This window comes from Camponotus vicinus, unplaced genomic scaffold (genome assembly GCF_025532165.1).
Source record: "Camponotus vicinus isolate PSW18456_S1 unplaced genomic scaffold, iyCamVici1.0 SCAF_3, whole genome shotgun sequence".
NCBI lineage: Eukaryota > Metazoa > Arthropoda > Insecta > Hymenoptera > Formicidae > Camponotus > Camponotus vicinus.
The window spans coordinates 24,894,678-24,910,691 of record NW_028141967.1 but is presented as its reverse complement, the minus strand read 5'-3'; the positions used below and the strand labels follow the sequence as shown (position 1 = coordinate 24,910,691).

At 33.9% G+C, this 16,014-nt stretch overlaps 1 protein-coding gene across 5 annotated transcripts; it reads left to right on the top strand.

The window, feature by feature from the left end:
- The first annotated feature begins 435 nt into the window (after window positions 1-435).
- Window positions 436-15,982, top strand: LOC145968817 (uncharacterized). Of its 5 annotated transcripts, XR_014437872.1 has the most exons (17): window positions 3,126-3,734; window positions 3,964-4,061; window positions 4,164-4,237; window positions 4,320-4,587; window positions 4,727-5,644; window positions 5,774-6,122; window positions 6,202-6,338; window positions 6,402-6,482; window positions 6,569-6,742; window positions 6,825-7,046; window positions 7,456-7,639; window positions 7,747-7,821; window positions 8,070-8,360; window positions 10,793-10,963; window positions 11,128-11,517; window positions 11,676-11,795; window positions 12,012-12,101. XR_014437872.1 is itself a non-coding variant. In XM_083094627.1 (16 exons), exons 1-16 carry the CDS (start codon window positions 1,454-1,456, stop codon window positions 12,257-12,259), a joined length of 3,789 nt encoding a protein of 1,262 aa, XP_082950753.1. In that variant the 5' UTR covers window positions 436-1,453; the 3' UTR covers window positions 12,260-15,982. The 5 variants fall into 5 exon arrangements, 4 of the variants coding, with proteins under 4 accessions (XP_082950753.1, XP_082950755.1, XP_082950752.1 ...); XM_083094627.1 differs by lacking the exons at window positions 3,126-3,734; window positions 11,676-11,795 and adding an exon at window positions 436-1,562 and having other exon boundaries at window positions 12,012-15,982; XM_083094629.1 differs by lacking the exons at window positions 3,126-3,734; window positions 11,676-11,795 and adding an exon at window positions 1,729-1,904 and having other exon boundaries at window positions 12,012-15,982.
- Window positions 15,983-16,014: the final 32 nt, after the last annotated feature.

Sequence of the window (16,014 nt, the reverse complement as noted above, 5' to 3'; positions counted from 1 at the left end):
GTTTTTCAACAAGTACATATTAATGGCTGCTGTCAGGAAGATGCTTTGGATGCTTTGAAGCGTTTGATTGACCAATCAGGACAAAGGAGTAAAGATTTCTTTAACCTGATTGATCAATCAAACGCTTCGATGCATCCGGAGCGTCTCTTCAACCGTAGCCAATGGCCGCATTCAGCGGACTCAATCGCCAAGTAGCAATCGAACATGATTGGTTTCTACTTTCAGATCCGACCAATCAGCGTCGAATTACATCGGAAATCTAGTAATGTTGCCCAACTGTCGAGTCCGCTGAATGCGGCCAATATCGCACGATTGGCTATCAAATGGAAAGAATCGAACAGACTTTAATCCCCGACGAATTACTAGTGGCCGTTGAACGTCGAATCGTCTTCGATGACAGCGCCCTTCTATCGTAGCGTTCGTCTCCTTCTTTCGCGTTGCTGCCAGGAAACTCGTGCCGCAAGCCCCATCTCCTTGTTCCGCAATCTCCTAGGCCAGAAACGTTTAGCCGCGTCGAGAAATCGCGGAGAGGCAACAGAGAAACAGCAGCAGCAGCAGCCGAAGTGGGGATCGAGTGCAGCTATTTTCTATTTTTGCATATAGCATCGTGAGAGCCAGTGTGTCGTGCGTGTGTGTGTGTAATACGGATTTTTTCTCGGGTTGTGTACGATACAGAGATCGATGGACTGACGGCGATCGGCAGGGAGCTCGCAAACATTGAGACATCGTGTGACATGCGATGATTATTTGGCGACACACGACGGGAGAATCGCGCGATCGTGCCCCTCGTAAGATCGTCAGAAAGACCCATCCGTTTGCGCAGCTTCGCGTGTAAACTCTCTTTCTTTCTCTCTTTCTCTCTCTCTTGATATCCTCTTGATATAAACATACTCTCTCTCTTCTCGCGAATTCTCTTTTCCACCCTTTCTCGCCCCCCTCCACCATCTTTCCTCCTATCCATACTATTCGTTCATCTCTATCGAAACAGGAGAAGAAATACACATTGCCCTATCGAGGTTTCGTCTCTATCGCCGAGCCGCGAGACGTATAAAAGGGAAAACCAGTCTGTGATACTAAGCGGTACTTTTAAGCAATATATATAACATATATATACACACATAATAGAGGTGTAAACTCTGTACGTATATAAGGTGCGCGCGCTTCCGCGAGTGTGTTCCCCATCGGTCGTGTATGTACATATGTGTGTGTGCGTGTGCGAGTTAGCTAGCGATCGCGCGCGTCGCGTGTGATTTTGTGTAGGTGCGCCTGTACGTGTATGTGTGCGTGTGTATCGCTGCTCGTATACGAGGCGTAGATAAAGATCGCGCGAAGAATCTCTCGGGGAAGGAACTTGGCCGATACAAACCGAGGAGACACGGAACGTCGGTATTCGCGCAGGACACGCACCCTCCGCCAGCCGATCGAGGTCGACGTAATCAGCGTCATCGGCGCGATGTCCGTCGAATCCGTGACAAGTGACAAGCAACCGCCGCCGCCGACGACGACGACGGCGACGGCGGCGACAGCGACGACGATGACCGCGACGACGAAGAAGGAAGAAGGTACGAGTCGATTGATCACATATATCTTTCTCTAGCTGTCTCCTTCTCGCTCTCTCCTCTTTTCTTTATCGAAGCGTCGCTCGTGAGCCGAGCAATGTCGGAAAATAACCTCCGAGTCGCGAGTCGAGTCGTTTGTCCGTCTCTCTCTTCGGTCAGAGCAAGTCTATTTGTTTCTCTTAACGGTGTATCACAAGTGCGTTTCTCGCGAAACGAAATGGATATTTGAGTATCGCGGAGACAAAAGGGAAGATCGTGAAAGAAAGTACAGAAAGTGCAGCTAGAACAGATCCGATATCTCTCTCCGATTCTCGTTGGACGAAAATTAACGAGAATTTGAAAAAAGTAGGAACGCAATCTTCGATATTTCTGTCAGTTTTGTTAAAATCATTCAGAGATTTTTACATATATATTTGTGCCCTCCTTTTACTTATATATTTATTGAGATTTTCAGAAGAGCCAACTCGACTAATTCTACTTAAATTTCTTAATATTTTTTCTTAGTATTTATTATATATTATTAGATTTATATATTTATCTCTCTCTTCTTAGAATCTCTTGAACACAATGATTAATGCTCTGGTTTCATATAAAAAATATGTTTATATAAAAAAAATTTTATGGTGAAAAAATAAAAATATTTTTACATTTTTCTATGGATCATTGTAATTAAGATCAATAGGTCAAAGTCAAAACCCACTTCCTGTTAATTTCATTTATTTTCCTCATCTTTTTTTACTTTTCAATCCATTTTCAATATATGTATATTATGCACATATGACTGTTATTTACATTGATTAAAACTTTAATTAGTCATTGTTTTCCTTTGTTACTTTTGTTAATATTTTATGTATGTAAGACTTGTATAATACTGATATTTTCTGTATCTAAGATTCGTGTAATATTGCTGTATTAAATCTTTCTAATCTTTTAATCTTCTAATCAATTATACTTTCTCTTTCATTCAAATTAGTCTTTAATTTATTTCAATCTATATGTATACATAAATATCTTTTCCTTTTATATGCACACTTAAATATTTAATTAAATTAATAAAATCTCATGTTCTCTCCAATAAATTATGTAAAAAAAGAATAGGTACACTTTTAGATTTTGGGAGTAAAGGATATTATTTTATAAAGACAAAATGTGATATATATTTAATAGAGCTGTATGTATCATAAAGATTCATCTGCTCATACATTTAGGATAATAAATTTCTAGAAATTTTTCTGGATATGATAGAGTCAGTTATATTTAAATTATCTTTATAGCGAATCAAGTGCCCTCTTGACTAAGATCTTTTCACGAAAGCTTTCATTGGCTTGCCAGAGTATTATCTTGTCTGAAAGCAGTTTGAATTAGTCAGTCTGCACGGTACTGTGCTTACACAACTGTTTACATATATTTCTTCAGTAACAAGTCGCGCGAGTGATATATAGACGGTGGATACGTATGTAAAATTGACCATTTCTAACATCAAATATCAATTTTGATAATAGAAATAAACAATTTCTGCAGCTTGGTATATTTAAAAAGTTAGATATATTCAACATTTTTTCTCGCCTCGAGAAAAAAACGCGAAAAACAAAAAAAATTTGTTTCCCAAGTTGCTTTGTTTCAAAGGACGAAAAGTCCGGACGAGACTTCTCAGAATTATTTTTTGCCAGCTTAAAGCCAACGGATAAATTCCGACATTTAGATCTCGCTCGAGTTTTTACTTCATTTCATTTTATTCTTTTATCTTACTCGAGTCTTAAAAAGTGAAAGGCAGATTTTTTGCGAGAGAATCTCTCATTTTCCAATGACTCGCGGATCAATGTATTCGTGACGGGACTTTGATTCGGGAATTTGTCGACTGTTTGCCCTTCATCTGTTTATTTACATTGTCGAGAGGCAACGGTTGCGCGAAGAAACACAGTGGCAGTTAGATAGAGCAGAATAGCCAGATAAATAGTCTATTCGATTTATTTGAAGCAAGACAACCGATTTATACAATGAGACTCATCGCCGTCAATCGTTTTGTCGGCTCGAATTGGTACCGGCGACCGCGGAAACGACCGCTGGTCGGTCCGACCGGCTCTCCTTTCTTAGATATCCTTGTTATGCAGACCAGAGCTTGTCATTGGTTCCGGAAAAACAAATCTGTCAATCCTCTAAAGCGGGTGACCTTCCGTAAGTATGACCGCGTCACGCCAAGCCGTTCTAATACGTTTGTTAGGATAAACAATTGTGCGCGATTGTGATCTTCTCCTCAGGTCCTTATTAGGTCCTTATTGTTTCGAATTTCGATTTCGATTTTAAACATCGAGATAGAACGATCTTTAGTTTTGCCGGTATATGTGTGCGCGCGCGCACATGTATTATTACTAAACAATTATTTTATTTTTTTGTTATTTTACAGGGGATGAAGCCATTATATCGATGTCTGTGGCTGGAGAGGTGACTGACGCTTCGATCATGGAAGTAGGCCGTTCTAGACCTCAATTTCAATATTCTCGAGTAAATGTCACTTTGCAAATGTTATTGGAATTTATTAAAGTAGCGTAATCGCGCACTGAGTCTTGCAATATATGTATTTACATTTTTTTTTTTTGCTTTCAGGAGGAACTGATGCTGATAAAAAATTTGCGATTATCTAAACGTAGGCCTGCATTCCTAGACAATGCTTACAACAAGTATGTACAAGAGTTTATAGCTTTCTTTCGAATTTTTGATATATCAATGTCCGTTTTGCTAATCGCTAATTTTTTCTCGCAGCTCACGAGGTGTTTGGGATCCCGAACGTTGGCATTCAGATAGAAAGCGTAGCGATACACCCCCGAAGGAGGAAAGGACCGGACGTAGTGATCAAATCACTGAGAATCATAGTAAGCGACGTAATAATGGTGATCCTCGGGACCGAATACGTAAGGAGCAAGATGGCATCGTTTTGAGCCCTCAACGAAGAAGTTTTAATTCGGGATGTTTCGTTAATGTGAATCAACCACCAAATCGGCGTCCGGAAAGTCCGATCGGCAAAACAGAGGTATACAAACTTGTAATATAACTCGCGATCATTTCTGTTTTATTGAGACACGCGCGGTTATATATCTGCCTTTATTGATATCGCTTTTATATATTTTCTTTGTAAATACAATTATTAAATATTTTTATGAAATATTTAGGTCAGCCATCGTGAACCTGTTCGCCGAATCGGTAGTGGCAGGATTCTAGCGCGAGATATATGGGATTTTAGATCGGAAAATGAAAAGATTGAATCCGAACGCGCAGATTATGGTTTTAGATCAGGCACGACCGCTAGTGGTCCTCTGCGTGATCGTGATAACAGAGATAATCGTGATGGAAAAGAGCGTGATAGAGAACGTGATATACGTGAGAGGGAGCGTGATCGTGACAGTTTGCGCGAGCGGGACGAGAGATTCGAACGGAGATCATTCGGCCGGGATTACGGTGATCGCGGCGAGAGAGAGCGTGATCGTAGTGACAGAGGAGGATCGGAGCGCAACAACGAGCGGAACAATCATCCGACAGATCGCGACACAAAAGATCGCGGACGCGAAAAGAGATTCAACGATCGTCGACGGACTTACAGTGACAATCGCGATTCGATGGACGAGCCGGAATGGTTTAGTTCGGGACCTACATCTCAACACGATACGATTGAGTTAAGGGGCTTTGAAGACATCCCGGAGGAAAAGGTGATGAACAGTAGCGGTAATTCCAAGAACAAGAAACAGACTCCCGCACAGAAGAAACGAAATAAGAAGAACGCTACGGAAAAGGATGACAAATCGAACGAAAACTCGGCGGGTCCTAAAGGACGTAGCACTCCGACTGTTATGGATCAACCTCTAAACGCTGTACCAGCACCACATTCTCCGATTTCTGAACAGATCGAACAATCCTCCATCACTCAGAATAAAGAAAATGACATTAACGAAAGTACTGTGACCGAACCGACAACATCCGAGTCAGTAGAAAATTCCAGCGCTAATCAGAATCAAGAGGATTCGCATCCTGACTTTAATCTAGATGAGTTTCTGAAATCTGATACATTTGCTGGTGTATCTGGACTATTAACAGTGAGTCATCTTTTTAATCATTTTTGTTTTTTATATATTTTAATTTTTTTTATATTTTTGCACTTAATATAATATCTGAAATCATCTTATACTTTTTGTGTCACTCAAATAAATTCTTTGTATTTGTAGAACGGAGTTGGTTCGAGTGGTGGAACTGGTTCTCGATTTAGTCAATGGTTCAAGAGAGAAAGTCCAATTCAACAGGCGGATAGTCGTAGGGCTTCCATACAAGATGAACTATTGAACAATTTATTAAACGACATCACCGAGCCGAACATCCAAATACCATCAGTAACGGAATCTAACACTTATTTTGCTCCGATTTCTCCGGCTAATACGACGAATAATACCAACTCTGCTACAAATGTAAAGTTACTCGAAATGTTACATCGTGGTAATAAGCCAAGTCAAAATGGCCAGGGTGATGCATCTAATACAGCTATCCCTATGGTGAAAAACTGTTCTATTAAAGATTTGGGTAAGTCACATATGTTTGGATAAATATTGTCTCATGAAAACAGATCTCACATGAAATGTAAATATATATTTCTTTCTAGAAATTGGTGGGAAAGTTGTGCACAGCTTGGAAGAATTGGAAGCACGCATGCGGGGTGGTGCTCCTCCACCTACGACTTCGACTGATACACCCCATGTAAATAAGACTGAAGAAGATCTCTCTGCTTTTAAAAAACTGGTACGTTGATATTTATTTATTCTATTTTATTTCATGTAAACTTATTATAAAAAAATTATTTAGCTTGCTCAAATGAATGGAGGACAAGCTGTGCCTGCAGCTAACGGACCTATCACACCAAAACAACCTGTAACATTAATGCAAGTAAGTTTATATTATATTTAATTTTCTTTATATATATATATATATATATATATATATATGTAATAACTCTTATTTTTATTTTTTAGCTACTTAATTCGCAATTAAAAACGCAGCAGCAGCCACCTGTACCACATCAACAGCCACCCACAGAACCGATTCATACTACGACATTTAATCATGTTGGTCCCCTTGGTCCTACTCAACATCCACATCAGGCTCAAATGCAACATGAGAATCTGATGAAAGTCTTGCAAATACAAGTATGATATATCTATAGTGCTCTAATTAGTCATCTATATGTGATGAAAGATTTTTATAAATTTTCTACATATATCACTATAGCAACAACAACAACAGCAGAAACAACGACATTCCGATATGCTATCAATGATGATGGGTAATCAGCGAATGCTAGGTGTTAGTCCGGTACCGGCGGAAATGCAAATGATGATAAATAATATCCCATCAAGTCAAGAACTCTTACAACGACCAGAAGCTCAAGCGATTATTCAAGGTCTGCAACAAGGAGAGATTACAAGACAACATCTAATGCAACAGTTGCAGGTAAGTTATTGATAAATGTACAAATTGTCCATAGTAATTATATAATAGTTTTATTATGTGATATAAAATATATAAAAATAGTTTAAATACAATTATTGAAGAGTTATATAGCGTACGTTTCGACCTTCTCTCTTCGGGACTCTCATCTTCAGCGCAAGTATAACAATATATAAAGTAGCAATAATTTTACGAAACATATGTTTGCTATGTGACTCTCTTCAATAATTGTATCTATTATATTTATATTAACATCATATGTAATAAATAATTGTGTATCGATAACAACACGAGAGTCGTATTGCCGTTTAAACTATTTTATATATTTAATTTAAAAATTTTCGAGTCTGTCATCATTAATGTTTTTATGTGATATAAAAATTGTTCATAATTTTGATTGTATCGTTAATAGAATCCCGCTATGCAGCATCGCCATCGAGAAGTGCTAGTGAATATTCTGAAAATGTACGGCGGTACTACACCTCGTACTATAAGTCCGCATCCTCATCCCGCTCCTGCTACCCCTCAGGATCATATGTTACAACAGATGCTGTTTCAACAGCAACAACAGAGGATTCCATCTCCGATGAATAACGGTAAGATTTTACATGCACACAACTATTCTCCTCTTTTTTTCTTATTCAACATCCCTTTTTAAGCGAAAATTTAAATTGAACAATTTTGTATTATATTTGGAATGCAGCTTATTGTCCACCTCCGATAATATCATCAAATTTAGCAGCTAGTCCTAGTACTTTAACAGTACAACATCCAGCAGGTAGTATAATGAATCCAATAAACTTTGTATTTTGCGAAATTTGTTATATCATCCCTTGTGTATAAAAATATTCCTAATTTAAGAAAAATGGGATATGCAGTGTAGTAAAATCACTTGATAAGTGTTAATCCAATATAAACTTTTATCAGATATGTTATTAATCTTTAGCAATATTAACAAAATTAGAGAAAATTGTGTTATATAAAAAATTTGTGATGTATAAATTATTATTATTATTATTATAACAGTGATACCACACAGAGTGCCATCGCCACGGGAGATTGTTATGCACACTCAGACTATAATGCAAAATGCTTTAATCAAGAAGAAATTGGAGGAACAGCGTGAAAATTTTCGTAAGCGGCAGGATCAACAACAGCAGCAGCAGCAACAACAACAACAACAACAACAAGTACAACAGCAGCAACTGCGCGCGTCGAGTCCTGTTATTAATTCACCAGCTAAGCAAACAGCGAGTCCGCTCGCTTTTACCCCAACCTCCGTTTTACGTAAAATGACTGCTGACAAGGAACCCGATGGTGCGAATCAATTCCGCAAATTAGAAACGACTTTTTCTATACCCGCAATTAATGGAAACATTAATCACTCTCGCATGTCTCGAGATCAAAATAATCATAGAATAAATACCGCTGTTCCTTCTGTCGATTCATCTAAATTTTCCAAGTCAGTCAATCAAGTGCAAAATGAGACTCTTAAAATGATCTTTTTGCAATCTGCTATAGCTAATACAAATAATAAACATACTTGTACGGAAGAATCGGCATTAAAAACCAAATATTTATATTCATTACAACAAGAAAAGGATATAATAAAAGATAATAATCCGGCTAATAACACAACGAAGGAAAATGTTTTCCTTGATGTTAATGAAAATGCAAACGACAATGCAAAAGTATCAGAGCCTAACGTAATAGATGTAGATAATGATGCCAACAATAACGATTGTGTCTCATTTGATGAGACAGTAAAAAAAACATCCGAGGTGGAAAAGCTAGTAAATGAAAATAATCAAATGACCGTATCTACAGTATCAGATGGAATAGAAAATATTAATTCTTAAAATGCTAGTATTCGTAAATCATGGTGAAGATATCTAATTATACTGTTTTCTAGCAGATGAAGTTTCATAAAATGCACGCACACACACACACATACACACATAAATAAATATTATAATATAATTTTTGATTGCTATGTTTAAAGCTATATTTTTGTTTTATTATTTTTGCGATTATAAACGAAAAGCTGCCATTTTGTTTTTTCGCTTGACATTTCAGAAATGAGATGCTTTAAAATTTGAAAGGTCATGAAAGAAAATCGGCATTAAAAACTAAATATTTGTGCAATAAATATCTGTTACATCTTTCTAATATGACAGATATTTAAAAATATATATTATTTTTATTTTATATGTGAGATACAAAAAGAGCACTTTATAAAATAAACTCTTAATAACATAGATTTATTATATTCCTTAATAGTATGTTGAAATAAGTTTTTTTAAGTAATAAAAGGCTTTGTATCGATTTATCTCATTTGCTTTAACTTTTCTTTTATACATATTCACATTTTCTCCTATTATTAGTGTTGCAACTTTTCATCAAAATATAAGCTTACTAGCGATCTTTGCGTATTCCTTTTAATTATGTAATTTGCTTCATCCTTATGCTTATCAAATTTGCAATAATAAAAGTATAAAAAATAAATGTAATATACAATTAAGCTGTATTTGTACATTTATACTCTGATAATATCATTATGATTACATTTATTAATAACAACACAATACAATATAGGCAAATAATTTCGGGTAATATATAAATAACAATTTATATATGTAAGTTATGTAGTTATATATAATAACATTTGAATGATAATATCTTAATGAATAATATTTAGTAAGTATATTGTTGGTGTTTCAAGTCTGCAGTATATGTATATATGTATATGTATGTATATATGTACATAATGTTGAAATGACATTTATATGAAATTGATTTAAATTGTACAATTTAACTTTGACAAAAACATTTATTTTTTGAATGTTTAAACACATGTTCAAACACATTTACAATTTAAGTTACTTTTTTATTAAATTAAATCTTTTAACGAAAGAAAGCATTAACATTAACATTAAGAAAGCATTATAATAATATCAATAAAGCATATTTTCATACTATACAGGATGTCCGGAAAATCGCCCGTAGTACTTCGGGAAGTGATACGGATAAAAAAAATCATAATTTATAGTCCGCTTGGCATCCCACTTTTTAAATTTTTTAATTTAAAATTTTTAAATTTAAATTTCTAAATTTAAAACTTAAATTTAAAAATTCAAATTTAAATTTAAATATTTGAATTTAAATTTAAAAATTTGAATTTAAAATTTAAATTTAAAAATCCGAATTTAAAATTTCAATTTAAAATTAAAATTTAAATTTTTAAAATTTAAATTTGAATTTTTAAATTTTAAATTTGAATTTTTAAATTTTAAATTTGAATTTTTAAATCTTAAATTTGAATTTTTTAATTTAAATTTTAAATTTGAATTTTTAAATTTGAATTTTTAAATTTAAATTTTAAATTTGAATTTTTAAATTTAAATTTTAAATTTGAATTTTTAAATTCAAATTTTAAATTTAAATTCAAATTTTTAAATTTAAATTTTAAATTAAAAAAAAAATTTAAAAGAGATGCCAAGCGAACTATAAATTACGATTTTTTTTAATATAAAAGTGACTATAACTCGGAAACCACTTATTTCCGGACCTATGTTTATATAGCTTTTTTCCTTCTTTTTAAGTCCCGAATCACTTCTCGAAGTATGCGGGCAATATTCCGGACACCCTGTATAAATAACTCATTTGTGTTTTGTGTTATTAATATTTAGATTTAATTTTCATATAATTGCTTGTTATCATAAATTTATTTATTTTTTTTCTAAATATAGGAAGCAACAACGACCCATCAAAATTGTCTACACAAACTCAAGCTTCGCAGATGCAACAAATGCAGTCTGCAGTTCAACTACTTACACAGGGAGCTCTCTCGAGACATACCGCCTTGCGACCACAATCTGTTCCATCGACATGGTCGAATTCATCGCTTAAACAGCATCCAGGTTTACCTTTTTAACTTTTATAAAATTATAATGACACATTTTTATAAGCCTTATTATTGATTGTCATAAAATATTTGGAAGCTTTATTATTGCGATTAACGTTGTAACACTATTGACTATATTAATAACATAATATTAAACGCTATGAAATTCTCTAATCTTAGGTCGACCTATAGTGAAAGGTGGTAACAGCGGCAACACGAGCAGCAATCAATTCCAATACAATACAGGAAACGTTGAATTCCAACAACATCAACATAGAACGGTCGCAAATGTATATGGAAATCCAACCCGATCCAAGCATACTATGGCCACTTCCTTGCCGCATCATAATGTTCCGCAATATAATCCAGTAGTCCAAAACTCGATTATGAATCCGAGATCAAATCCTATAAATACCCAAATGAAGGCTCAGCAAGTCTCCGCACATCTCACTAATATGCAACAACCACCGCATGGAACAACTAATATGCAACAACAACAACCGCCGCAACGGACTGTAAATACACCGATGCAACTTGTCATGAATCAAAATTACAATTCCAATCGTACAGGTAACGTAATTCAATAAAGCAAAAAGTGATAGAAGTGTTATACTACTAAAAAAAGAATTTTTAACAAAACGAACGATATAAAATCCGATTTTTATAGTTGGTAAAAATTGATATTTGCTATAAAATTCCTTCCTTATCCTATTTACATTAATTTTCAGGTGTTTCTCCTCTCCCCAATCAAATTGCATGCAACGGTGTTCAGAAATTGGAATAATAGCAAGCCATTCTTAGCTCTCCCCTATTTAATCCTGTCTTGACATCATTTATCTTTGGATTAAGTAAATAACTAATAACTATGTTGGAACATTTATGCTAAAATATTAATAAAACATTCATATTATATAAATAATATTGACAAACTATATATTTTATTTTATATATTTTTATAATTATTCTGCACACATATATATATATATATATATATATTACAATAACATTTATTTCTGTTATTTAAATGATAATTTATTACATGATTGACTAAATTATGTGCACAGATGGGCGAGCGATGCGATCGCAACAACTAAACATGACAGTCGGCCGTCAACCTTCGCCGGGCCTCGGATTTGTGGGTAGTAACGGAGGTGACCTTTCGCCAACGTCTAACCAACTTGCACGATGGTTCAGCCCGGAACTCCTTGCTCAAGCTCGAGCCGGAAAGCTGCCAGAGCTTGGGCAAACAAACGTCCTGTCATTGGAAGAGCTTGAGAGACTTCAACATGCGTCAACCATAGTGCATAACTAAAGTGATATACTATACCATATTCGGATTACGTTTCAATTTTTCAAACGCATCGATAACATTACTCCACTGGTTAAAATCAACCAGTATTCTTCGTGATACAAATCTTTACGTCCGAAACATCCTTGATGCACTGCACCGATGCTGAATACGCTGGTTAAATTACAAAGGTGCTCGCCTACATAGATCTTTTTATCAAATCTTCGTATCGACAAGGAGTTTATCGAATTAATGTGTCATGTATTTCGGTTAGAAATAGTCGATTACTCGGTTGGACAGTACTTCTCTTTTGAAGGATTCTCTTTTCTTCGTCGAAAGAATTGCTGACATTGTTTATGCAATCACTTTTCCAAATTTCACGGAAGATTGATTAGAAATTACAAATGTACAGGATAGTATAATATTGAGAACAAAGCGGGTCGTGTTTAAACGCGAAAGCTTGACTAGCTTTCTAAAATGAAAACGATGTATTGCTTATAAGACTGAAAAAAATGTGAAAATTCTTATTGTTGATTATGACAAGCTGTTAGAGCTTAACGCGTACTTTTTAAATGACAACATGATAAGATCTATTTGCCTAAGATAGGACTGCAAGTTTCTTTTGCGTCTTGTTGGTGAGATTCTGGGAATTATTTAGTGATTAAACAATTTATATATGTCTTTATTCAAAGCATATTTCTACTAATCTCTCATTTTCTCATTGATAATTGTAACAAATGAAGCTGTATTATGATAGTATTTTGATTTAATGATTCACAAATACTAAAAGCACTGTTGCACACGTTGAAATTGTGTTTGTTAAATACGAGCCAAAACAAAAGAATATTTTTTATTTACTGTCAGCCAACATAAAGATGCATCTACATACTCTATACATCTAGTACAACAAAAATTTAGCGTTGTCGTCTGCAGGAATATGATTTAAATAGTTGATATGTTTATAATCTAGTATCGTTTATAGAATATGTCGCTTATTTATAATGGGAAAATTGCAAAATCCCTTAGGCAAATAATACGCGGACCTCTTGAATTTGTGAGAATTGCAGGCTACCATCCGATTATAATTACTTACACAGAGTGGTAGTAACATTTAATATTCTATTTGTATTGCTGCAAACCATGTGACTTTAACACGAAAAGCATACGAGATAACACATGACGTCACACATACATACATATATATATATATATTATAAAAATAAATATAATATAATATATACTTCTCTCTCTCGTAGGAGAACGCGTGAGAGTACGGTATCATTATCCTGATCGAAAGTGGTAGATAGACTGAAATGTCTCTTAATAAGCCTCGGGAGGTATATAGAAGAATCGTTTGCAGAATTAATTAAAAAAAAAAAACATGAAAACATTCCACCAATAGAGGATCGATTAAAACGAGATATCCTTTTACGAATTTCGATTGATATCAATATTGTTGCTAATGTGTATTTGCTTTTGATTTAATTGCTTACACTTTCTATGAGATAATCATTTTTGTATGATTACAAAGAGAATTGGGCTTAATTTAAAACGATAACGCTATCAAAAGTTTACTTTGCTTTTTATATTTCGAAAAGATAGCATCATTACTATTTTACTATATATGTACCTTAGAGTCTCATTATGCGCGCATAATTGCATTTTTCTTCTCTATTAGTTCATTAAGCAATTATATTTTTAAGAGAATTTATATCTCAAAAGGTAAAATATCTTTCAAAAAAAAACATTAGTACTGTATATCGAGAAATAATATTTATCTATATTTCTTTTTTTTTTTATTAATTGCATAACATTTATATAAACGAGTTACATATATTTTAATTTATGAATATCCGTTACAATTATATTTTACTTGCATATGATAACCCTTTTTTTATAATCGCATATAATTGTATATGAGGTCATATAAGAAACGCGAAATAAATTTACATAATATATTTAAAAACAAAAAGAGAAATGATATAAAATTAAATTTTACAATTTATTTTGTGTTGTTGGTATATAAAATTATAAATTTTTTTTATGTGTATGTGTGTGTGTATGCATATGTATAATATAGCAATAATTTAACAAAAATGCCACAATAGTAGTAATTATGTGTGATAAAAATTAATATATTGTAAACATTTCCAGATTGTTATATTGACTTGTATTCTCATATGTTAATTTTGTTAGGCCTAATATTTAAATACGAAAGAGAGATAAACATGGATCATGACTCTTACATGTTTATTCTATGATAAAATTTCTAAAACTTGATATTTTTATAAAAGAATAGCTTCTTTCTCTCACACACACACACACAAGACTATATTTTTCAACATTTTTAATATCTTATATTCAGTATTTCATTAAAGTATATATTAATAACCAATATGAAAAAGAAAAAAAGATAATTGTCAAAGAAGCAATTTGCAGGTAGATGACGATTATGAATCTGACATGCTTATACACAATATTAACTATTCGCAATGATATTCACGATTTTTATAACGTGCACACTGCAATGCGAGATTCACGTAATTCGAAAAATGCAAGACGGCTTATGGGACTCTAAAATTTCATTAAGTATACTTGTTGCGTTCGTTGATAAAATGAAAGAAAATATATTACAAACAATATACTGTATATTGGCGACAAAAAGGTCTCGTTTCAATAGCATTTTCGTTCATCGTTAGATTCTGGACGATTGTATTATTGCACGGTGGTTTAAATTATCTCGGAGCAATCCATCTCAGTAAGCTTCTCAAGTGTCCACAAGCATGTACAAAGTTAGAATGAAGAGTAAAAAAAGAATTTAGGTCATTCTAAGCATGAAATATCTTTATACAAGTATCACTGGGGGGGACATCTTATGTTTCGACGCTATATATATATGTATAGAGAATGGAACTTCCACAAATGTTACATTATACTAATTTTGCTTCATAAAAGGGTAATCGTGTTGAAAGGAAGCGCGAGGCATCAAATATATTCAAAAATAAGAAAGTAGGCAGCTTGTATAACAATCAGCTTCTTTTACTAGAGATACAAAATAAATTTAGGTAGCACGTGGTGGTTTTATAAACGTTTCTTTTAAATGTATATAATGATATTAGATACGTTTAGAAAACGTTTATGAAGCCAACACGTGCTGCTTGGCAATGTTGAAAAAACAATTTTTAATCAGGAGCAATTAAAATTGAAAAGATAAATTTGAAGTGAAAAATTTATCTAGGAGATATATTTTCTCCAGGATACTATATACCCCGCGTTTTCTCGTCAGGATCAAGCGTGAATGTTCATTGGTTTGGTGATAACGATTCCTTTTTCGGATGCTGAGACAAAAGATGCCGTATTTCTGAAGCGTATTCGCATTTACATTCAGCTTTATTTTTGAGGACGCCGAAGATTATTTACCAATATTTGGTACGAGAAACAAGGGGAGAAATTGTTATGCAAGATGCGCGAGGGACTTTTCAATCTGAATCTTTTTATAAGATGATTACATTTCTGCTTTCATTAAATGAAAGATATTTGCGAACGAGATACTGTGTCCCATGCATTTGCGGACTTGAAGATTGTTCCATAATTCGAAAACACATTTTTGTAAATAAATCGATTCCCGAGCAAACTAAAATATGTTTAGTCTATGCACTGGGTCGATAACTTGTAAATAAAGTTACTGAATATTATATTATGTGAAGAGTCGAGAGAAATGTCACAAATAAATACAGGGAACTGTGATTATCATTCTCGTCATTTCATTCGTCTCATGA

Coding starts and splice junctions, on each gene's coding strand:
- LOC145968817 (XM_083094626.1), top strand. CDS start 3,557: ATGAGACTCATCGCCGTCAATCGTTTTGTCGGCTCGAATTGGTACCGG. Junction 3,735..3,963: donor TCTAAAGCGGGTGACCTTCC/GTAAGTATGACC, acceptor GTTATTTTACAG/GGGATGAAGCCATTATATCG. Junction 7,640..7,746: donor TCCATCTCCGATGAATAACG/GTAAGATTTTAC, acceptor TTTGGAATGCAG/CTTATTGTCCACCTCCGATA.